This window comes from Atractosteus spatula, chromosome 16 (genome assembly GCF_055471065.1).
Source record: "Atractosteus spatula isolate fAtrSpa1 chromosome 16, fAtrSpa1.hap1, whole genome shotgun sequence".
Taxonomy (NCBI): domain Eukaryota; kingdom Metazoa; phylum Chordata; class Actinopteri; order Semionotiformes; family Lepisosteidae; genus Atractosteus; species Atractosteus spatula.
The window spans coordinates 11,446,177-11,470,309 of NC_142721.1; the positions used below are offsets into that span (position 1 = coordinate 11,446,177).

A 24,133-nucleotide genomic window follows, 5' to 3' on the forward strand; every position below is an offset into this window, starting at 1 on the left:
TACTCTCACTGTTGCACTAATTCCTCACAGATTTTGCGGGATCTCAGCTCCTTGCATTACTCCACATATTCATTTTGCAAAGAAAGGTTAATCAGAGTCTAAAATAATCAGCTGGCAGCCTATTAGCTTGGCAAATCTTGGTTCAAAATGCACTGTCCACACAATGTAATGTGTGCTGTGCAGGTACATCTTAATCAAGATACAACTATGAAAAAATAACATTTAAAAAAATCCTTTTAAAAACATCTTGTATAAGAAAGATATATAATTCTGTGAATTTCTTTCTTAAATTTATTTTTGTTTTTCCTCATCTCAAACTGGTACGCCTGATATTTTTCGTATCACTTAGCTCTCCTATTACAAGACAGATGACCTCAGGTGGACTTTCAATTAATCTAAAAATATACCATCTGCAGTACTAACCTTAATGTCTTCAACCTAATTACCTGCCGTATATAAACCTTGTATACAGTACGTGCCCAACAGAGCACTTGGCAAGTCTGCCTGAAAAGCCTGGAAGATAAGCCTGCCGTTTGCCGCTTCAGTATCATACAAGCTGGTTTCAGCACCGCGGACAGCTCTGCTGGTGATGGAGCAACCACAGTGCTCTATCAAAATGAAAACAGAAGAAATCGATGTGGCGGAACTGCAGGAAATGTACAAGAAGTTTGTAGTGGAATGTCCGAGCGGGGCATTGTTCTTACATGAGTTCAAGAGGTTTTTCGGCATTGACCCGAACTGTGATGCTTCGGAATACGCAGACAGTATGTTCAGAGCCTTCGACAAAAATGGGGTGAGAAAAGACGCCTTTAAAAAAAAAAAACTTTTGCGACTTAACATTACACAACAGATTTGTCCAGTTCGTTAGATTTAATGGGATTCTTCGCCCCATAAATGCAATCGTATTGAATCCATGGTATCCTGTCGACTAACAGCACTTTTTTAAACGTTCTGTGATAAAAACCTGCAGTCGTTGAATAGAGAATCGCGCTATGCAGATACTGTATGTACAGTCGACAAACGAGGGGATTCATAACTGTTCACCTATGTAAACCTTGATGTGCAACACGTATTTACCGGTATTTGGCGTTCTGTTTAGCTGTGAATTGTTTGTTCTTTAATCTCTAACAAGGTTCAGTGTTTACCCAAAATATGTCTATTTTGTTTACCGACTTTGTGAAACGTTTACTACAAATGACATGTTGGGCTATGTTTTTCAATAAGAGATGTGCTCTAAGAGACATTTCATTTCCTTTTTCAATGTGTAGGACAATACCATCGATTTCTTGGAATATGTAGCCGCCTTGAATCTTGTATTAAGAGGCAAACTGGAACACAAACTCAGGTGGTCCTTCAAAGTCTATGATAAGGACGGAAACGGATGTGTGGACAAGAGTGAGCTTCGTGAGATTATTCAGGTAATTCATATTTGGAGTAAAGTGAGATACAATAACTAGATTTTCTAAAACTAACAGTAGGCGTCGGAGAGAGAAGTGTTTATCAAATGGGAAAGATGCTTTCCTTTTCGCTAACTGTTGACACAATTCCTGTTACAACATGGAAATCGGACAGATGACTCAATGTCCTATGGAACTTGAGAACACATAGAACTATTAAATAAACAATGGATGTTCTGCAATCAGATCATAATATAAAATCGCGTATATACGATTCCGACATTTCACACTCCGGAGCTGTTGATGTTGTTGCTGGTTTCAGAGCAGCTGGTGAGTAATCCGCTAAATCCAGAGGTCAGAGGACACGTGACTGTCTCAATTAGCAAAAGATGAGACTGTCAATAAGAAAATCCCCCATTGAGTTCTCGGATCTGTAAATAATTGAATACAAATTAATACAAAGCTCGAATCAACAAGTACCGTTTCTGAAGAACACAGTTTAACCAACGCTCCTACATGATATTTTAAAAAATCAAATAATTCTCACTTTAAATGTAAAAAAATTACTTTGCAAAACTTTCTGTATATATGCAGGGGAAACATTTTAACCCCCCTACCTAAATTACTTAAATATTGGAATGACATTCTATTGAAAGTTATGCCTACCGAAGTAGCCTATTTGATTAATCAGAGAATATTATCAATAACTGAGGATTTATCAAATTGATGGTTACTTTCAAATATGTATGTCTATAATAAACACAATATAGATATTAGGATAATTCGTGAATTCTACAACTGACAAAGTTTTCATTGTTTCTTTCCTTTTAAGGCGATTTATAAACTAAAAAAGAACTCCAGACAAGACAAAGCAGCTCAGTTCCTAACACCAGATGAAGTCTGTGAAAGAATATTTCAAATAGTGGATGCGAATGGAGATGGTAAATACAGAAACATATTTATTTATTAATTGATTGATTAACTAATTTATTCTGACCACATTTAACTGCAAACAACAATATGTAGTACAAGTATTTACTCTTTAAAAGTGATGTGTTTTTCTGTTTGTACTGTACCCCATTATTAAAATTGAATAATTATTTTTTACAGCTTAGGTTTTAAAGCCTAAGCATACAGTACATCACCAAAAAAAATAAAAACATTTGTTCATTATCTAACAATGGATGTGGCTAAGAGCATTCATTACTTGCATTTGACTTCATTCGTTTGACTTACAAAGCTGGCTCACTGATCCTCTTCCTTTGTAACACATTTCTCGCTTTTTGAAAATAACATTAAATGTATTATTTTGTAGGGCAGCTTACACTGGATGAGTTCATTGAAGGAGCGAGGAAAGACAAATGGGTTCTGACAATGCTGCAGTTGGACATAAATCCTTACGGCTGGGTTCTTGAACAGAGGAGAAAGAGTGCCATGTTTTGACTTGATTTTTCTGAATTACTGTATGTGTTTGCAGCTCCTGATTTGTGATTTACATTTACTTACATCCAAAGACTTCCTTTATAAAAATAAACGATGATCTCCGCAGAAATCCCATTTTATCTCATCTAAAATGTTGGTACTTTGTAACCAATCTTCTTTTGAAGTTTTTAGTTGTAAGAAAAGAAACTGTGTGCTCAAACTTCGTCTTTTTATAGAATGTGGATTTTTCACCCATCAGGAAATTCCTTTTCAGTTTGCTCTTGATTAAAAACTTAATTGTTGCCAGTTTTGATACTTCCCCCAGTCTTTTTAAAATTCTAAATGTTCTACATTTTCAAAATAAATTGTAGTCTTTATTTAGCCCCATTCATACTCCTACTGTTTATATAATTTTGTTACGTGCTGGATTTAAAAAAAAAAGTGATGCTTATTCTTTAAATTATTAACTATTGTAACTAAAGGTTTTATACCTGATATGTTTGTCAATATTGTTTTTGTACAAAATAAAAAGTATTGTTTTCATACTGGTTAGATGTGTAAGAATGGAAGCATGCATGATTAAAACTATTTTAATATTTCATCTTTGAAATTGATTAATTTCCCATGGAAATACAGACATGCATATGAAAGTGAAATAATTACATAGATGACACTGTTTTCAATTGCTGCTACACACATCCAAGTTGAAAGAAGTACAGTATGTTATGCCGCAGACTTGGCATGTGAACAATAGTTCACAAAACTGACTAAATTTTTCTGAACTGACTATTACTGCAGGGCTTAATCACAGAACAGATGTGACATTGTGCCTTGGAAGAGTATTTTCCTCCTTTCTGTACTATCATCATAAGCATAAAGTTAATGGGAGGATTCCTTCCCTTCATACAGTACATCATTTCTTACCAAGAGAGTATCTCTGTTCTGCACATCACTTTAATTACCAATAGCCCTGTACTTAGTTAAAACTGTGAGAGGCCTTCCCTCAGTTCTGGATATAGATTGAACTTTCTGGGATGTAAACTCAAGAGGCTAAATAAAAGCTTATGGGTCACAGACTCATTAGTCCAGGGGACTCAGGAAAACACAGAAGAGGGTTTATAAATCCAGGCCTGATTAAAAACCAATCCTAGCTACAGGAGCCTGAAGGATGAAAGTTTGCCAGATAATCTGATTTGAAGATCTGACTCAAGCATGCATAATCTTTGAAACGTTAACCACTTTGTAAACAAAATGTTTACCAGAATAACATAAACGTATATTTTGAATGGGTTCCGCCTTGCTTGTTGAAAGTTTAACATAACACAAATAAGATGTGGTAAATTATACTTCATAATTTGAATAAATACTTAACTAATGAGGGACAACAACCACACATGAAAAATTGTAATTATATATAAAATATTTTTTTCAATTAATGTGCATATTTGTAATTATTTGAAAACAATGAAATTAAAACAGTATTTTAACTATTGTGTAAATAGGGTTCTATTTTAAGTTCTGCATTTTCTTCTTACTGGGGGTGGTTAAACATAAAAATACGGAGTAATTATATTGAGTAATTTGCATAATTAGCAGCGAGTAATTTAACCATTTCTTTATTTCTCGTTTGGTGTTTAAAACCTCAAGGTTTCGATACTGTCGTCTAAAAGCGATTATGAGCATGAGGCTCCTATAGCTAATAATAGAATAGTACGCTGTCTTTTGAGGCAACTCTTAAACACTAGTCTGGATAAAACCAGCGGGAATTTAAGCACGGCATTAGCATTAGTTTTTTTTTTCTGCAAAGCTAATGTCCGTAATTATACAAGCAAAATAAAGTGAAATGAAATATAACAACAACAATGGTAACATAACATACTCAGATTCTGGACAGGAGATAAACCCCTTTGACAAGTCCTACAGTATGCTTCGCTTAATTGAGAGTTACTGTAAATTATTCTGGGGTCGTTAAACAACAAAAGCATTGTTTTTGGATTAGGATTTAGTAGATTGGAAAGCAAATGAGATTGCAGAGATCTATAAATATCGCCCAGGGTAGTCAACGTTAGTACTTAAAGTTATGCCTTTGGGGAAATCGTAAATCTTTCGCAAAGATACTCAGAGACCTACAAGCAAAACCTCCACCTCTGAGCAATTGCTATCCCAGCCCTCTGAAAAGCGGATCAACTGGTCTTCACACCTCTAAAGACAAGGGCTGGCATTAGGTTAAACTATGGGGCAGTTCCAAAGTGATAACAGAGAGGTTGATATTGCAGAGCTACAGGAACTGTATAAGACATTTGTAGTGGAATGCCCAAGTGGAGCTTTATTTTTGCATGAGTTCAAAAGGTTTTTTGGAGTTACTGACACGACAGAGGAATCCTTGTATATGGACAACATGTTCAGGACATTTGACACCAACGAGGTAAAGGACCAGGCTACCGCCTAGTTCTTCATAAAAACAGCGTTTATTAATAGGCTTGACTCAAAAAATACTGTACGACTGTGTGGATTTGGCTTTGATATACATTTATATTGTACGGGAACAACATTGCATAATTATAGCTTTAACGTGGTATTTAAATTCCATTTCCACTGGTTCTTTAACAATCGTTGAATATCAGGATAGGTGAAGAGTTTCTGAACAGAACTGCAAGCATCTGTAGAGTTCAGAATCTGACCTTGCCCTTCTTCGACGATGTTAATCTTACTGCTGCGTGAATCCGGTTATTAGTGAAAATGGGTGGTGGATGATAAACAGAATAAAACCTGACGGTGTGAGGACCGTCTCTCTGTGTGTGTTGTTAAACACTGACACAGTATGTTAGTACTCCGTATGTCAGTTCTCCTAAGTGATAGAGGCTTTTCTAACTTGACACTGCCTACATATTGTTTTCACCTTTCTAGGACAATACCATCGACTTTTTGGAATATGTTGCAGCTCTAAATCTCGTCCTTAGAGGGAAACTTGAACATAAACTGCGGTGGTCCTTTAAAGTTTATGACAAAGATGGTAACGGATGCCTTGAGAAAGAGGAACTGCGGCAAATCATAACGGTAAGATCTGCTGCGGTTCTATAAAACACACAGACGACGGCAATCAAGCTTGTGTGACTTGGTATCGTAATCATGTTCGTTATTTACCAGCTTCTTTCAGCTGCTTACAGAAACGTGTCGGGGTCCCTTTAAGATTCTTAAAAAATGTGGAAGACTTGCAGTGACTTTTGTTTTTTTTTTCTTTTGTTTGTCGATAGGCAATTTATAGCATCAAGACGGGTGCAACAGCAAAAGACGAAACCCCTCTCCTTACGCCCGATGAAGTTTGTGAGAGAATATTCGAACTTGTTGACGAAAACGGAGATGGTAAGTGGTAGCAGGATGTAATTGCACAACACTGAATTATAGTTATTCCTAGAACCTGCGTTGTAGCACGACAGTATTGCGGCTTGTACTGTACTTGGCTATGTGCGCGGCGTGCTGAAACTACTCGAAACCTAGTTGTTAAAATTCCAATATATCTGCAGGTTTTAGCTTAGTATTCATATGATTCAATGAATTTCAGAGCTTCGCAATAATTTGAATTGCACATGCCATTTTTCCCTCGCGGAAGATGCCTCGCTTATTCAGCTGCCATGGATATAGTCTGTATCATTGCTTAAAACTGAAATGTTTAACATTGAGAGTGTATTGCTTTTATGCCTCTTATCAAATATATCTTCTCAAAAGTCCTTCTAATTAAAAAAATGTTTTAATTCTCAATATACAGTAAATATGAGCATACAGTAGTTCAGGTGGGTAGCTGCGTCAGCATCCGTAGGCTGCAAAGGAACAAGTAATAGGTTTATTCCATGCTGAAAAGAGAAGTAAGGAAACACAACGTTTAGGCTGTGGAGACTTCTTCTTCACACCCGAAATGCTGTGTTTTCTTTCTTCTCTTTTCAGCATGGAATAAACCTATTACTTGTTCCTGAGCATACAGTATATGTGTAGTGCAACGTGAAGTAGTTTCAAGCACTCTGGTCTGGTGAATGAAAACCAGTGGGTGTGATAAGGTGCTATAAATAATAATCAATAATCCTTGCACCTACAGTATATACTGTAGCATTTTTCTGTATGCTCCACTCAGTGATTTGCAGGTAATGGGTACTCCCCTCCTCTACCAGCAATCTATTTTAAGATATAAACTATAATCCTGAGGAATGTACTTCACATACCTGTAGATATTCCAGTAAAAGGCCTTGTTGGACTAAAGTAAGTTGCTTTGAATAAAAGTGCCAAAAACAATAAATTAATCATGACAATTCATAGCGAAGGACAATAAGTTTATATTCTGTTTTTTTGCAGGCCAGCTTTCGCTAGAAGAGTTCATCAGAGGCGCTCAGAAGGATCAATGGGTTATGAAGATGCTGAAGCTAAACGTGAATCCAAGTGGGTGGGTTATAGACAACAGGACAAAACGGGCATCTATCTGACTATTAACAATGATTTAACTTTCAGCTGAAAGTGGGAGAAAATGCACCCAAGAGGTGAACTCAGAAGGGGAACTTTAAGTTTCTGCTGACATGGTAACATGGAATTAGCAGCAATGTGAAGAGCTCACATCAGATGAAAGCACCATTTCAGTTGAGGAAAGGACAGGTCTTCTTCACTGATGGATGTATGGGGACATCTTCAAGTATCTTCATATTGTGTATGTTTTAAACATGGGCATTTGCATGCTCACAGCACTTTCTGAGCCAGAACATTTTGTTGGTCCTCCAACATGGCACCAGTTGAATAGTCCTTTGGTACTGTCTTGGTTGTTGACTACAATATAATCTGCTGTCTGGCATCTGGATTTGAAGGATTTTCCAGTGCCAGAATGGAAAAGGCATTGAATCATCAAGGGTGCATTGAGCATAATGACATTTCCAAATGCCATCACATTCATTATAAGCTATTGTAATCATGTATGATATCACAACAACATCACCAGCACTATACTGCGTTACTATCTTTTATCCTTAGGTAACGTGGGTTTGTGATTTTACATGTTTTTATACAAGGCTTTTTATTTGTTGTACAGAATAAGAATGTGTTGTTCAAGATGGTTAACTTTAACATTGTTCTGCTATTTTATATTGAACAAGGAAATAATCAATAAGGAAATAACTGTCCTGGAACTCAAACATTATAAAACCCATCAGATATGTGTGATATTTTCACTAAACTGACCAGTTTGTGGATTTATCTTTATCGTATTATTGTTTTGGGGCTAGATTGTGTTATTTTTGTTATTTTGTGTTATTGTGTTATTTTTCTTTTGCCCTCTCTTTCTTCAGGTTCATTTGTGGTCTTCATTACGCTTGCATGGAGATTTATGCAACTCCTAATATACAGTAATGTCTCCCTTAAAGCCCCCTTTTGTAATATAGGGTTTTCAGACAGGGTTTAGGGACTACTCTAATAAAAGACTCTTTCTACTCCTTTTTGTTTTACTGAATATGTTTTTTGGTGATAACCTGCAATTACAGTCTACAAAATTAACAATATGTTGATAGAGACATTCTTTTTCTTTTTAAGCAATTCCATTATTTTGGGTTCCACCACAGCCTGATTCCTCCTCTCCTGACACTCATAGATTACAGTTAACAAGGTCAGTAGACATATCTCTGGATAATCTTTTAATAACATTGGTCATCTGACCTTTAAAGGAACAAGTAATAGGTTTATTCCATGCTGAAAAGAGAAGAGAGAAAACACAACATTTCGGCTGTGAAGCCTTCTTCAGATGTGAGAGTTAGGGTTATGGTTAGATCACACCTGAAGAAGGCTTCACAGCCGAAACATTGGGTTTTCTCTCTTCTCTTTTCAGCATGGAATAAACCGATTACCTTTGCAGACTACGCATGCTGACACAGCTTCCCACCTGAACAAATCTGACCTTTAATGTTTGTTAGAAGATTAACATGGTAGTTAACTTGTAAAAGGAGCTAATTTGGTTTTGAGACTAAACTCACCCTAAATCGAAGTTAAAAGAAACATATACTGTAGCTAGAACTATTTAAAAACTAATAACTTCAGCACACACTCTTGCCAGATTGCTCATGTACAAGATGTGGAAAGATGTATAAAGTGACCAGAAAATCAATCCATCAATATATAGTCGCATTTTCTTAAAATTTAAGACTTAATTATGCTTAAAACAGTTTAATGTAATAATGCAGAGGAACAGGTAACGGGTTTATTCCATGCTGAAAAGGAAAGAAAGGAAAACGCAATGTTTCGGCTGTGGCACACCTGAAGAAGGCTCCACAGCTGAAACGCTGTTTCCTTTCTTTTCTTTTCACCATGGAATAATTCCCGTTACCTGTTCCTTTGCAGCCTACGCACGCTGACGCAGCAACCTACTTGAACTTTAATTTAATAATACTTCTTCGTGATGAAAGTAAATTGAAGCAAAACGTTGTTGAAGATTTCAGTGCAACATAAACATATACTGTATCTTTCATGGCAATGTAAGAGTAGTACGTAACCAATAAATACATTAAAAATGAATTAAAATGACAACCCCAAAATTATGAATGCATCTAATTTCCGCAAGATAAAATCTGTTAAAAATCGTTTTGTAAAAAAAAAACCCTACGAATAGCTGTATACAAGAGGTAGCATTTGCACCACATAAAAGCGATACAGATTATCCATAGATTTGCATGGAACGACTAATCCGACCGGTTGGGACTGGCTTCAAAAAATCCATTGGGAAACGCACACACTGGGGTATAATCCTGACGTCACGTACGTGCCGCGTCAGCCTTGGCGTTCCTCAGCTGTTTGTTCACCTGACCAAGATGGCTGTCGGCTGAAGGGTAGTGGTGCGGCTGACACCCGAGGATTTTCTGCACCATGAGCAAAATATAAGCTTGCTTTTATAAATAAGGGGTATTTTTCCACCATCAACGGTTACATAGCATCTTCATGACCCGTTTGTAATCAGGTAAAACAATTCTTTCTTTCGTGTAATTCGATCTGCTTAATACGGGTTAACCCTGCTAGTGGTGCTATCGTATGGCACCAAAATAATGCCTTTTAGTGCAGTGACCAAAAATAAAATATGCATCGATTCTATGTTTTCAGTTATTCAAAAATTGTGAATCTTGTTTCAAATCAGGTTTGGTATTTAGATGGCTGGTGCAAATAAGCATCGGGAGTTTATCATTAATTAATAAATTAAGCACTAGCCTACGATCGAAGCGATTGCCCACAGTAAGTAACTACACAAGTTAATATGAACGTTGCTTTTTTTATTATTATGTTTGCATATAGCCCGAAATAGAATCGCATATGTTCATGTGCTTCCTGGTTTTGAATTGAAAACTGGCGTACTGTAGATGTGACGGTGCATTTTATTTTACTGAAGCGAGTTTGCAAAGCAGATGTATCGAGATGCAGTTAACACTTGAAGTGAAAATGAACAAAAGTTCAAATATTTAGACATAGTCGTTTAGACACATTCCGGGACGTTTTGTGAGTTTTTATGCTGACGTGTGATAAAGTAAAATCACACTTTAAAAATGTTCCAAGAGATGGTACGACCTACTATGTACAATCAGTAAAAATTTTGTGATTGGTATTGGGATAAGATGCTTGATATAGTTTGAGAGCTCGTTGAAATGTTTTGATAGTATTATTAATTCCTTGCATGTATACAGCGCTTTTAATCCTGTGCTTCCGCAGTACTTGAGCTTCGTCACCCACTGTGTATCATCCATTCTCTTCCAGCGGTATTACTTACACAGCACAGCCATCCGTAGGGAAGTGAGAAATTACTTCGCCAGCTGAATTAATGGGGAGCTTTAGAAAAGTCAGATTGTACAACCCCAGATGGAATTTAACTGAGTTACTGGAGCCAACACCCCTAATGATCTGAATAATGCATTGGTAGTCAGCCATGTTCTGTGAGGGCTCACAGGTGTGCAGTACTGAGGTTTTAGTGTTGGATTTAGTGTTCAAGGCTCTGAACGTGTAGCTGGGAGGGTTGTAGGTTCATATTCCAGTTGAGACACTACTGTGGTACCCTTTAAAACAGATTCATCCAGTAAAATAGTGATGTATAAATAAATATAAGGTGAAAGTGTAAAATACTGTACATTGTCATCACCCAAGTTAATGAAACCCATAGAATGAAGAGCATATTATTTACAACCATTAATTTATAATGATCAAATGGAATAAATAGGTTCCCTCTGTATGCTGATGCATTTGCTGCCAGTTGTCTACTTTAAGTTCTTTTCAGAATGTTTTTGTTTGGTTGTTGTGAATCCTGTGAAGGTGTTCTTTCTTGTTCAGTACTGTTGGATCTACAACCAATTGCACCTCAGACAAGGTTTAAATATTCAATATTGGGATGTTTTTTTCCTAAGAAGAAATAAACATAATTGTAATCTGAAGAGAAAGCGGTACCACTTTCATATCATAATTAGGATTTCAAAAGTGTTTTATTAAGTCCAGCTAATGAGCAGTCGTCTGAGCCTTTTGTTTTATCTGTGCATTGATGCCTATCTTGATCAATTAGCTATCTTTCATGTTTGTATCACTTGGAGGTTGTTTGCTTCTCTCTATCAGTACAGTGATGAAACCTCAAAATAGAATGAACAAGTAAAGGTTAATTCCATGCTGAAAAGTAGGAAAACAGTTTAAGTTATTAAGAAAATACATATTTTTCATTTTTTTGTTTCATATATAGTATGGGGAAAGCACAATGTGTACCTTGAATGAACTCAGGGTGTTAAAACCTCTCAATGCTAACTAGTGTAGTGTATATACTGTACTAGTATATAGCCTTGTGATGAAGTGAATGGAATCCTTTTTAAAATGTTATGCAGTATAGTAGTCATGCATTAGTGTTTCATTTGTTGTTTAAATTTAACAAGTTGTCCTAGTTCAGGACCAATCTCTTTTGCCTCGCAGGGACCTGTCTGAGACCATGTGGAAGTGGTACTCTGGAGATGAGTCAGCCCCTGGTCAGGGAGTGAGTATTAAAAATGTGACTATATTGGGAATATTAGCCTGATGCATTTTCATACTCAAGTATTAAGTATACATATACTGTATATGTTTCTTCATATACAGTATATATGCAAATGTACATAAGTAGACAAATTCTTCCTACCAGTGTTTCAAAAATATTCATCAAGAGTTTATTTATAGCTAAACAGTTGTGATATATTTATGTGGTTTTGAATGAGCACGTCTGTGTAATTACATGCTAAATGAAGCATATGTTGTATAGAGTGCTGTGCAGACAAATGTGCTTTGGCAGATTGCTGTGCCAATAGTGAGCTGCTCACTGAGGTTCACTGTCCTACTTGCTTTGCTAATCCACAGGCACCAGCTCCCCCGGATGGCATGAGCAGCCAGTCGGTGGCAGATATAACTGAACAGCTGGCTCAGACTGAACAACTTGTGGTTCAGCTGAAAGAACTGATCCGAGAAAAAGATAATGTCCTGCGCGCCAAAGACGAGCAGCTTAAGGTATTTGAATAAAATAACTATTGGAATTGTATTTGCTGCAGAAACAATGTGAGGTTTGTCTTTCAGAAAAGCTGAAAAAAGTGGTCCATATTTTGTTATTGGTTTTACATTCTTAAGGGAAATAGTTTTTTATTTCATACAGTGTGTTGTGAGGATGTAACACAACATGTGCCTTGCATAAGTTCTGATTGGTAAATAAAATAATTATATTAAAGTATGTTTCCTTTTAATTTTGGTGATGTACTGCAAATGTATCTTTACTTTGGTAATCACATAAACAAGTACCTATTACATTTTAAATTAGGGATCATTGTGGTAATCACTCAAATAAAAACAAAGCCTAGTACTACTGCAATACACTAGTTCGTATAATCATATTAAGTATATACTGTACATGCTGAAATGCATCTAATCTTAAGAAAGTTTATGTATAACGATAAATATTTCTTTGTAACTGAGTGACACATTGTTTTTATTTACCTTCAAAATAACATGGTGTCGCAAAAGTGTCATTGTCTCAACTCTGCTGTTGGAAGTGGTCAATTTCATTTACAAGGCAAAGTTATTACCCTTTTCTAGTGCCGTTTTTGTCCTTTTCTTCCTGTTAGACTGAGAAAGAAGCATGGGAGGCCAAGCTCTCCAAAATGAAGCTGCAAAACAAAGCCAAGGTCACCTCGTTAAATTCTCAACTGGAAGAATTAAAAAAGCAGCTGCCATCGTCAGGAGCCAAGGAAACCAAGTCTGATATCAGAAAGGTGCTTCTTTAAAACACAAGCATTGCGTTTTTATTTAAAGCATGGATCTGAGCAGTCAGTCTGAGATTTAGTGCTGTCTGGCGTGTATGATGGTGGGGGTTAAGTGAATGAGCTCCTTAATGGATTCACATTCCTTACATACCTGTGCTTGTGTCATTAAATGACCTAATCTAATCTAAATAGAAGTGACCTTATTATTTAACCATATTCTTAGACACTTGTGTTTTTACGGCCAGCACGTATACTGTAGTGTTGAGGAATGCAGTAACATTATGGAAAAGGGTCTTTTTTATGGTTTGGTCTGGTTGTGTCACTTTCATGCTGCAGGCTTCTGGTGATGGGGATCAGGAGCATGCCGCAGCAAGCCGTGGAAAAATCCTAGTGCTGAAGAAAAAAGTGGAGGAACTCGAGCTGCAGCTTTCTCAGAAAGAGGCAGACCTGGAAGTTAAGGTGGACTTCACGTTTGTTTAGACGGACATTCTCACGCATGCCCTTTCTTGCATACACTGTCTTGTTTCATATTTCTGTCCAAAAAAACCTAAAGCTCATGAGCCCCCTAAGATGACCTGGTATCCAGACGGTTTACAACTCAGTTTGAAATGCATTTAATTAGCAGGGGAAGCATAGAGCTCACTCACACAGTGTCAATGAACTTCCTTGTTCTGGTTGTGAAACAGGTCTATGCACCATGTTTGTGTTGGTATTTTTTGGGTGTTAACGGCTACCTTTTAAGGTTTGGGTGACATTGGGTGGTTATGTATTTTGGGATAATCTGGTTTTGCAGGTGGAAACAGATTGAATGCATGAATGTGCCTGATAGTCTGACTTCTTTTCACAGACCAGAGAGCTTGCGGATCAGAGGCAGCGTGGGGCGGAGATGGATGCCATGCTTGCCGAGAAGGACAAGAAGCTGCAAGAAAAGGAAGCTTACATCGTTGACCTCCAGCTGAGTGCTTCGGCTGACCTCGCCTCCAGAGCCTTATCCACACCCACAGAGCCGCTCAAGGCAAGCCGGCTTCCCCGACCTTCGTCTTGCTGCAAATCCATTTGATTCTTAAATGCTTTATTTGCTGTTATTGGTGCCATGTGGAGTAAACAAAGCCTGTGCCTTTTGACAAGCTCTGTAGTATAATTTATCATTGGGTTTTTTTAGCAAAATAGGGGGTTATACTTCAGTTCACTTTTCAATTAAGAATAACAAATTCTAATTGTTTTTGGTGGTGGCTTTCCATTAGGTAGGTGCATGAAGCTCCAGAAAAGCTAGTACTGGCAGCCAGGTATCAGTTTGCAATTTGAGGGTAAACTTTTACTTTTGATTTAATCTGGTCATACAACAAAGTTGCTCATGTCCATAGTGCTTTTTCCAAACCAGTCACTGTTTATCGAAGATAGTTTGGGGAGCAGTTAACTAGATATGGTAAAGTTGGATATGTCCTCGGTTGGCTGTAAAATTGTTTTGTATTGAATTGCAGGTTCACTTAGCAGAAAAAGATGGTTCCCTGCAGGACCTTCAAGTGCTGGTGCAAAATCTTACCAAGAAAGTTGGGGAAAGTGAAGAAAAATTCAGCCTTCTACAAGAACAGAATGAAAGCCTTAAGGAGCTTCTGATGAAAGAGAAGACGCAGTTTGAAGAAAAAGAGAAGATGTACAAGGAAAATGTAGGTTTTCTCTGAATCCAGTTTTAGTATTATACAATTTTTTTAACTGCTTTTCATTATAAATTAGCAGGAATGCAGTCCCAGGATTCGCTTTCAGTTCATTGTCTGAAAATCACGGTTTCAGTCCATTAAAATCAATGCTTTTTCCATTAATGTTTTTGTGCTTTCCCACTTGTTTTTAGATCCAAACGTTTAAAGACATTATTCTGGAAAAAGATAACAAGCTGGTGGAAATAAACCAGATGCATGAACAGGAGCTGTTCAGACTGGCAGCCAAATCCGATGCCAGTGCGGACCTTGAGCAGGTAACCTGCAAGATGTTTTCAGTTAGCTTTTGTAAATAAAACTTACGTAGTTTGTATTGTGGCTTTCAAAAGCTCATATTCCATAATGCAGCTTGGCTTTAATTCTGTGCTGATAGCTACTGAAGGCATTGAAACAGAAGTTGCACGAGAAGGAGGAGGTTCTGCTTGGGAAGACTCAGGTTATTGACGTTCTTCAGAATGAAGTAGATGCCAGGGACCAGCAGATAAAGGTAAGGAACAAAGCTGGTCTCACCAGTAGCGATGCATGAAGAGATAGTAACTTGTTTTAAGGGTAAGATTTTGTTTTTAAAATATGTTGTTTAGATATATTTGTGTAAATCAGATCAAATCTGTTTTTGAGTGTTACCATGAGAATGTGAATTTAATGTGCCTTTCCATTTTTTAAGAGTTGATGCAGCCAGGTTTTGAAGCACATCAAGCTTCATTTTATAAGTTTATACACTAGTTTATACACTCATATGTAAAAGAATACTAATTTTCAATTTTATTAGAACGTGACTGAGGCACTCTGAAAACATTCTGGAATTGTTTTGTTTTCAGGAGCTTGCTGAAAAAATGAAGCGCCTTCAAGGGGAGAAAGATAATATGCTTTCCAAGCTGGACGCCGAGAAGCATGTAATGAGAGCCCAACTCAGAGACCTGATGCAGAAACATGAGACTGAACTAAAACAGGTCATAGAGAAGCATGAAAGCGAGCTGTCCGAGAAGCATCAAGCTTACCTGCAGCTCCAGAGACAACTGGAGGAGCTCAGCAATAAAAACGCAGCCCCTGCAGAGCAGACAGGAGGGACTCCTCTGGATACAGCTGCTAATCAGAAAATGACAGAGTTAGAAGGTGAATAAAGTGTTTTGTCTTTTTCCTTATAGTAATGCAGTAGTTTATCCTCTCTGGTTCTTAATGTTTTCCCAAGTTTTGTTACAATTTAGTAACCATAAGGTTAAAGTGAGTGACGTTTTAAAATAATTGGTATACTCATGCATACTGTTCAATCCACAGCTGTTGTCTTTTTTTAATATTGCTTTTTGCAGTTTGTGAAATGATTCAGATGTTGTGATAATATTTGAATATTAGGCATTTTAATGTAAATGAAAAAAGGCACGAGAGTTGCAATATGACTTTTTATCATTAATATTTTGTCCCTCGCTGTATCTTTGGATTTCAGGTCTGTGCCTTGTCTCAGTTCATTCATTTGAGAAAGATTTTGTGTTTTATTGGTTAATTCTCTCAAACAGAACAAGCAAAGCAGAAAACCGAGGAGGCCAGTAAATCCGAAACAAAATTCCTCAAAATGAAGGCCTGGTCCAAGTCCAGAATAAAACAGCTGGAGGAAGAGCTCAGAAAAGCACAGGTTAGTATTGTTGTGCACTTATCTATTATGCTGATTATTACCACTTAAAATGATGTTTCTGTTAGAAAAGTTATATTTCTAATAAGGACTCTCTCTTCTTCTATAGTCTGGAAACACAAGCCCTGATGTGAATGCTTTAAGGAACAGAATTGCTGATCTTGAAGAGGAAAGAGAAGAACTTCAACAGAAACTAGAGCAATATGAAGAACTAAAGATGAAAAATGGTAAATTTCAGTTTTCGTTCACTATACACAGGTACACAGTAGTATTTTTAAATGTTCAGTAATAGCTTAAAAAAGAATTTCTTTGGTGATTTTAAATGCTAATGTATTTTACTAGAATTTTCCCACTGAAGAGTTTTGATAAAAGTTCTAATTCTCTTACCAAAAAAATCTGATGCTTTTTCTAGATATTTACTTTTTGACTATGGAACAATACTGTATTGATGCTTCTTTTTAACTGCAGATGAACTAATGGCTAAACTTGTTATCTATGAAGAGCAACAAAGGAAAATGCAGGCTGACCTGGAACAAGTTACTAAGAGAGCTGCATCTCAGGTTTGGAAATTCCCCAAAGTTTCTTCTTAGAAATTCACAGGGTCTTAAGGAATTGATTATCCTGCCATGACTACATGATAATGCAAGTAATATATTATATAATACGCAATTTATAAAATAATGTAATAAACATTTTTGATATGATTGCTATATTTTTCATGTATTGATAATTTGCATTTTAAATGAGTTTAAATTAAGTGAAAGGTAATAGACTATTGTTTTCTCATTTGTTATTTTATCCTCTGCTACATTAGTGGAAAATTATTGTTATTTCTTTACAATTCTGAAGGACATAAAGTGCTCTGTAGTAAATGGTAGCCATTCGATTTTCTCTGTGGGTTGACGAGCGAAGGGTGGTTTTTCATGTGCAAGTCTATTGTAAATGCGCCCATGTGTGAACAGACAAGTGAGTCGGGCAGTGTGGAGGAGCTGCAGAGTCAGGTCCTGGAGTGGCAGGAGATGGTGTCCGAGGCAGAGGCAGTCCGTGACCAGGCCAGGGAGGAGAAGACAGCCATGGTTTTGAGAATGAGTCAGATTGAGGAGGAAAGAGAAGGTAAAGTGGGTCTCCTTCAAGCTTGGCAATATCGAAAAGCCTGTCTATTGCAGTGTCATTGGCTATTGCTATATGCTGCACCATAAAGGACAGTGTATATATAATTCACTCCTCTGCCTTGTTCACATCTTCACTATACCCACGTCACATATGCCTTTCTAGCATGAAATGTCTTAGATCTGTAGCAAACAAGGCACTTTACAACAGGAATATTTATAGTTCTGTTTTTATCTTGAAAAACCAGTTAGATCAATATGTAAATATTTTCTTTGGTGTTGCCATCACTGTACTTTCATTGTATTTTGTAATCGGAGTAAGTTTTTTGAAGAAAACGTTTTGCTTATTTGAGTCAGATGTTTTTCTGGCTGGAAGAGATATCATCAGATAGAAAACATAAGGTAGGAAAGGTAGGAATACAAACTTCAAAATGCCTAGAAAAAAAATAACTTTGATGCTTGTGTATCATCCTTCCTTTCCCTTGTCCTGTCAAAGACTGTACGTCAGTTTCTCCCTTTTCCTAAATGTTTAGGATACCTTGTGTCATTTTATGAAGAGATAAAATAATTTTCATCTGACTTGGAAGGTCAGATAGAGAAGCTGATTGGTTTGTTTTTTTTGCCCGAGGCTCAGTTTCTGTGCCATTATTATTTTTCCAGCTCTTGTTGTGCATTGTTTTGGTTAGGTTGAGCATGATGTTTCTTTTTTTTTCCTTTTCTCCATAATCCGTGCCGAGCGCTCGCTCTGTGCCCCTGCCCCTCCACTCCTCCTGCTCACTGTGATTTGGCCAGCCACAGAGAACAGTTTCCCATCAGTTTTGTGCATGCAGGTCCTAGTAACTGCCGGCACTGTACTGCCGAGGATTTCCCCGTCACACTTTGCAGGAGGGTACATCACAAGCAGTACAGGAATGGCTGTTGCTTTATTTTTTTTCCCCATTTGTTTGTCTCCTCCAGTGTTCTTCCTGAGCAACTAAAAAAAAAAATCCACAAGGCCTTTTTCTTCAGAATGCTCTTAACAACACAAAAAAAGTATGTTATTGGCAGAGGGGCTTGTAATAGCCAGAGCATTTAGTTTTGTTCAGATTTTACCCTCTTTCTATACATTGTATTAATTTTAAGCAATGCCAGTGCCAACAATGACATTTTTGAAGCAAAAGGCTTTGTGTGCTTTCTCCTGCGTGAGTCTGAGTGCCCTTTCACTGTCTTTGTGTTAATTCTACCAACACTGCTAACCCGACTTCAATTAACTTGTCTAGAGTCTCCGTGGTAATGGAAGTAAATAAAAAATATGCTGGTACCAGCTTCTGAGGAGCCACTTGAACCACAGAACACTCCACTGCATGTTAACGCGCTAGTGCCTAATGGATTTTAGGTTCTTGGCTTCTAAACCTTTCTTTCTCACCTTCGGTGTCATTATTAATGTAGTCAAGGGGTAGCTCCACAGTTTCCAACAAGAATGTGATGATCCTGGAGAAAAAGTCTATTAGAATTGGTTTGCTAAAAGCAAATTGATTGCAAAACAAAAAAAAATTTACATGATCGATTTTTATAGTAGTTAATTCTGCTGCATTACTTTTAATTTTCAATTAAATTTAATTTCAGAATGATACAGGTGGAGCAATCACTTGCCTAAATTGATCCTTTGAAGTGATATCTGCACTTTATTTCAGTTTTATTTTTGTGCTTTGCTTGTAATTTTGTGCTTTTGGCGATATTAATGTCTTAATGTCCTTTAAATCGCAAAACAGATGGGAATGTATTTTTGTCTGAGAGCCCATTAATAACAAGATAAACATGAAACTTAAACTTTTGATTACTTCATATAAGGAAAGCAAGAAACTAAATTATACCAGTTACTGCAAACACCATTACAAATTTTGCTTGTAATATTGCAAATTTCCTCTGGAGTCATTCCTTCATTTAAAGACAATTCAGCAGCATTTCTGACAGAGTTTACAGAACACCCTTTTGTTCATTGGTTTATACATATTACATATTCCTAAAATATCCTCTCCAGTGGTATAACAGTGTTTTTTTGTATTTTAAATGGTATTGCTTTGATCTGAACAATTCAGAATTGTAAACTAAATTGCACATAGTTTTAGTAACCCTCATTGGGTAACTTGTAAATCAATAACATCAGTATTAAAGATTCATTTTTGCTGCACTCATGCAGGTTTCCTGCTGCTAGGACTGATTTTCACTACGTCACTGGAGAAGATATAATAATGTAGTGGGAGCAAAAAAACAGTAACAGTATTAAAAAAGAACATTTGTATCAAGCACATTTCAAAACCATGTGCTGCTCTTAGCATTGTAAGGTTCTGCTGCAAGACCAGACTAGGAATTATAGACAGTTAAAAATCACGACCCAGTGCCAGTTAAGAACTTAATTAAAAGAATGTGATATTTTACACAATGATACAGTTCATTGTGGACAGTATTTGCAAGTAGCAGTTCAGGGTGTTCTGTTGTTTAATGAAATCAACACATAAAGAGATTTTTTTAAAAAACTAAACAAACCTTACTTGCCGACATTCCACGAGCCTTTCAGTTTTCTTTTCTGAATGTAATCTGACCACAAGATTTTTGTGTTGTGCGAAAGCACGTGTCCATGATCTAAATATCGCTTTGGGGCAGTCACAGTTTTTTTAGTCACCAGTCCTCTCAGTTTTGTCTCTCGACTTGGCGTGCAGCTGTGCTTGTTTGGCTTGCGTGTGCTCTCTCTGTGCTGCAAGTACGTGTCTGAAGAGAATTGATTTCCTGTGGCACAAAACTGATCGAGGATGACTGGTTCTTTCCTGGCTGCTCCGATCCAGCCTTAGTCGCTCGGCAGCAGGAGCTGGAGGAGGAACTGGCACAAGCTCGAGGGCTTCGGCAGCAAAGGGGCAAGCAGAAGCAGGTGAACATCGGCACACACAGTCTGCAGGTAGGAGTGGTGCGAATAATTACAGTGCGAAACCCTCCAGCTTTTGTAAACAAAGGGCACTTGTTCGAAATTTTCCCGATATTTAAAGATGAGATTTTTTAAAGGAATAATTAAAGTTTTCAGGTACCTGTTTTTGGAGGAAAAAAGTGCGGTTATGTATAATTGAATCTGTTTCGCAAAGTATTTTTCGCCTGGAAGAAAATGCTGCGCTCTCATTGCCATAGTTTTAAAGTGTTAAGTGTGTTTCCTGTATTCTGCTGGTTCACTAAATCATTTATTCTGTTTTTACCTTTTGAGCATATTCCCCGGTGAGGAATTTGGTAAATCTAGGCCATTCTTTTTGTTGTTGTTGTGGACAAGCAGACATTTAGGTCATTATAAATGAATTTATAATTATAAATTAATATTTCTATGTGATGTTATAAGCATTGCTTCAAAGAGCAATGGATTCTAATAATCCGCTACAGTATTCTTTTAACTTAGTAGAATTGCTAATTGTTATGCTACGTTATTCTAGGAGGATTTTGAATTTGATGGGAAGCAATCATACGGAGATGCCAGCGTCACTTTAGAGAGCAACAATTCTGCAGAAGGGGAGAATATGGGAGGTTGGTGGCCAGAGTACAGTTCTCCTGATGCAGGTGTGATACCTACTAGACAGTTTATTGTAGCATGCACAATGTTTGTTTTATGTGGATTTTAATTTTAATTACTTTTTTGACAATTGTATAACCCTATTTTCTGTGGAATTTCTCTAACCACCTTCAGCCCTTTATGTATATTATCTTTGGTTGACCTGTTATTTTAATTTTTGTAGATTTTTTTTAGCATGTGCGTGCTGGATGAACTGCCTAGTTTTGGTTCAGTATTGTGTAGTCCATGTTGAATGCATTGAACTGTGTCAGTTCTGGTGTTTAATTTGAAAGGAATCCAAAGCTGCAAAATTGGTAAGACATTTGATTTCTTTATTTTTAAAGACAAATTCAATGTGTGAAATGGTTAAGGGTTTTGGGTCTTTAAAAAGGAAATGGAATTGGAATTATAAAATGCTAGTAATGTTTTATTAATCATTTTGTTCTGTCGTAAAATAATGAAAAAAAAGTGCCATCCAGAAATGGCAATGTATTTTAAAATATGATTATATAAATTATTTAAAAAGCATGTTTCACAACAGTGGTATATCAGGCACTGTGTAAGTCTGCTACTACATCAGAACCTGTGAAACCCTTAATCTAGCATGGCCCTATATCAAGTAGATATGAACAGTTTAGTCTTGCATGCACATCTTTGTTCTCTGTAATTCATCAGTGTTTGCATGATATACTGTAAGTGTAGTAACTTGTAACTATGTAAACTTAGTAAGCAAGATTTGAGTCTGTGATACTTATTGTGTTGTGGAAGGTTTATTTAGGTTTAAAGGTTTGTTTAGCCTACTTTTGGCCAAACATTAAGATATGTTTTGACCTTATTCTGTTTCATCGTAATATGAAACTGTTGTTGACTTGCTCTGCAACATAGTTTTTGGTTTTAAAAAACTGAATGTCTTAAAGACAATTTGATTAGTACATTTAGACTTATGCTGACTGTGAGTTTTTGTCTGATTTGTATGTGCTTCTCGCTTGTGTTTGTTGTGCTGAATTAAAAATGTCAGGCCTGAGATCGGTGGTTGAAGAGCTGGAATTGGAAAGAAACCAGCTTCAGGAGCAGATTCTGGCACTGGAAGAGCGATGTCAGGACCTTGAAGACAGGCTGCAGCTGCAAGCAAGGATTGAGTCGCTGCAGGTAGACATCTTAATGAATAATAGCTTTGTTTCATGTTCGAGCCATTATACTCCAGCAAGGGAGGTTCCGCCAGTGTAGAGAGCAGGGCAGCGTATGATCAAAAGATGTTTGCAGCTATCCTGGTTTAGTTTTCAGCATTCCATTTCTTTAATTAGCTGAAGTGCTATTGTATTAAATCGTTGTATCTGCACATCTTGGAAATTATTTAATGACTTGTACTGTGTGTAATTCTTAATTCAGACTTTCTCATAAAGATGATGTCTCTCTCCATGAAACATTTCAAAGAGATTGTACTGTGATGCCACAAAAACATGCAAAAATAGTCACAGTAAGTGGTGGTGTTCAAACAGTTTTTAAGCTCTAATGTTTTTTAGCATTCATGTTTACTCATGATTAAAAACACTATAAATGTTGTGTTGTCCATGGCAATTAGGATTTTGTAACAAAACCTTCTAATACAGGTGACGTTTGATGTAGATGAAGAAGGGCAGCCATTGAGGGTTACACAGGTCTGTTTTTATTGGTGTGCACTAGAGAAAACATCACCTAGGGGTGACAGCTGACCACTGCCATGTTGTTTGTCACACGTGTCTTTGTTTCCACATTCATGTGGGTGTAACGCTTAAAGCTGGTTGAGTAATGTAAAGTTGAACCGTCTTTTCACTATGCATTAAAGGCACTTTTCATTTTGTTCAGTAAGGTAATTATACTTATTGATCCTCCTTTGAAAAATACTGGCTATATAAGGAGAATTTTCAGTAAAAGAAATACCATTTTGCTATAGATACATTTATGCTGTGTGGTGTGTTTTGAGAAAGCGGGAATTTGATCTTAAAATCAAGAGTGACATGGGTGTTTGAGGTCACCAAAGGGAATTTTTATTTTTTTTCTTTGTAGCTTTTAAAGTCAGTACTTAAAGGTGTCACCGAGTGAATTTGTTTTCAGAGATATTGATGTTTTTCTACAAAACCTTTTTTCATCCCATTGTAGAATGAAACAGAACGCCTCCAGGCTCAGTTAGCCAGTGTGCGCAGTCAGCAGAGCAGAGATGCCGAGAAACACCAGATTCTTGTCTCCAGTCTGAACGAACAACTGAAAGGGTGAGAAAAGGCACAAGAGAAATGTACAAACTCAAAAAAGGCCAAAATTAAACACCATGGTGCTTCATTGAACACTTTCAAAATTAAAGATATCATGCGTGTTGTTTTGGTTTAAACGGATGGTTTTGAAAAGCTTTCTTTAAGAAAAATTGTTATATCTGGATTGAATCAAGCACCATCGTTCATTGCATAATTTTAAATGTTTTTTTTTACCTTGAAATATCTTATTTAGAATGAGTGACCGGAAGGAGACCCTTGAAACATCTCTCATGGAGAAGGAGCAGACATTAGCAAAAACATCTGTAAAACTGGAACTAATTGATCATCTCAAAGATTCGTTAAAGGTGCAGGAGGTACAGAACAAAGAGATCACAGAGAAGCTGCTTCACACGGAGCAAAAAGTATGACTTTAAAATCGGATTTTTTTCCATTAATAGCAACCCATTATAAATTTTAGATTATTGAAAGATTATATTTCTTTGATCTGCTATAACCACCAATAAAGCGAAAAATCAAAATTAGCTACAGTTAAAACAATTTTAATTTTAAAATAATTTCTAAATATGCATATGACTACATTCATATTATACACACACAACGTTTATTTACAATAATTTTGCTTTCTAATTTCCAGCTCTCCGAAGCTAGCAAGAAGTGTAACTCCTATGAAAAACAATGTTCAGAGCTGAAGATTTCTGTTACCGATCTTACACAGAAACTGTCCATGATAAAAGAAAAGGTAACATTTCTCACTGTAACTCTGACTGCTTTTCCTGACTCCCCTTTTCCATTT

The 24,133-nt window shown here is 36.8% G+C and overlaps 3 protein-coding genes across 7 annotated transcripts in view; all 3 read left to right on the forward strand.

The window, feature by feature from the left end:
• The first annotated feature begins 555 nt into the window (after positions 1-555).
• LOC148819566 (guanylyl cyclase-activating protein 2-like) lies at positions 556-3,418 on the forward strand. Its single transcript, XM_088934835.1, has 4 exons — positions 556-793; positions 1,269-1,418; positions 2,230-2,338; positions 2,713-3,418. Exons 1-4 carry the CDS (start codon positions 590-592, stop codon positions 2,838-2,840), a joined length of 591 nt encoding a protein of 196 aa, XP_088790961.1. The 5' UTR covers positions 556-589; the 3' UTR covers positions 2,841-3,418.
• A 1,634-nt stretch (positions 3,419-5,052) lies between these two features.
• LOC148819567 (guanylyl cyclase-activating protein 2-like) lies at positions 5,053-7,291 on the forward strand. The gene is made up of 4 exons (XM_088934925.1): positions 5,053-5,244; positions 5,727-5,876; positions 6,074-6,182; positions 7,164-7,291. The coding sequence occupies exons 1-4, from the start codon at positions 5,053-5,055 to the stop codon at positions 7,289-7,291; spliced, it is 579 nt and encodes a 192-aa protein (XP_088791051.1).
• A 2,347-nt stretch (positions 7,292-9,638) lies between these two features.
• Positions 9,639-24,133, forward strand: part of LOC148819568 (uncharacterized) — a 31,100-nt gene continuing 16,605 nt past the window's right edge. For 2 of the 5 annotated variants that reach the window (XM_088934679.1, XM_088934680.1), the window contains exons 1-21: positions 9,639-9,795; positions 11,769-11,829; positions 12,186-12,332; positions 12,941-13,087; positions 13,415-13,537; positions 13,926-14,093; positions 14,560-14,745; positions 14,928-15,050; positions 15,167-15,280; positions 15,612-15,906; positions 16,305-16,420; positions 16,527-16,644; positions 16,886-16,977; positions 17,380-17,530; positions 20,349-20,458; positions 20,976-21,099; positions 22,110-22,240; positions 22,702-22,749; positions 23,231-23,340; positions 23,573-23,741; positions 23,975-24,079. In XM_088934679.1, coding sequence (XP_088790805.1) covers positions 11,785-11,829; positions 12,186-12,332; positions 12,941-13,087; positions 13,415-13,537; positions 13,926-14,093; positions 14,560-14,745; positions 14,928-15,050; positions 15,167-15,280; positions 15,612-15,906; positions 16,305-16,420; positions 16,527-16,644; positions 16,886-16,977; positions 17,380-17,530; positions 20,349-20,458; positions 20,976-21,099; positions 22,110-22,240; positions 22,702-22,749; positions 23,231-23,340; positions 23,573-23,741; positions 23,975-24,079 — 2,622 coding nt within the window. In that variant the 5' untranslated portion in view covers positions 9,639-9,795; positions 11,769-11,784. The remainder of the gene's footprint in view (positions 9,796-11,768; positions 11,830-12,185; positions 12,333-12,940; positions 13,088-13,414; positions 13,538-13,925; positions 14,094-14,559; positions 14,746-14,927; positions 15,051-15,166; positions 15,281-15,611; positions 15,907-16,304; positions 16,421-16,526; positions 16,645-16,885; positions 16,978-17,379; positions 17,531-20,348; positions 20,459-20,975; positions 21,100-22,109; positions 22,241-22,701; positions 22,750-23,230; positions 23,341-23,572; positions 23,742-23,974; positions 24,080-24,133) is intronic. The other 3 variants (XM_088934681.1, XM_088934683.1, XM_088934684.1) reach the window with 3 other exon arrangements.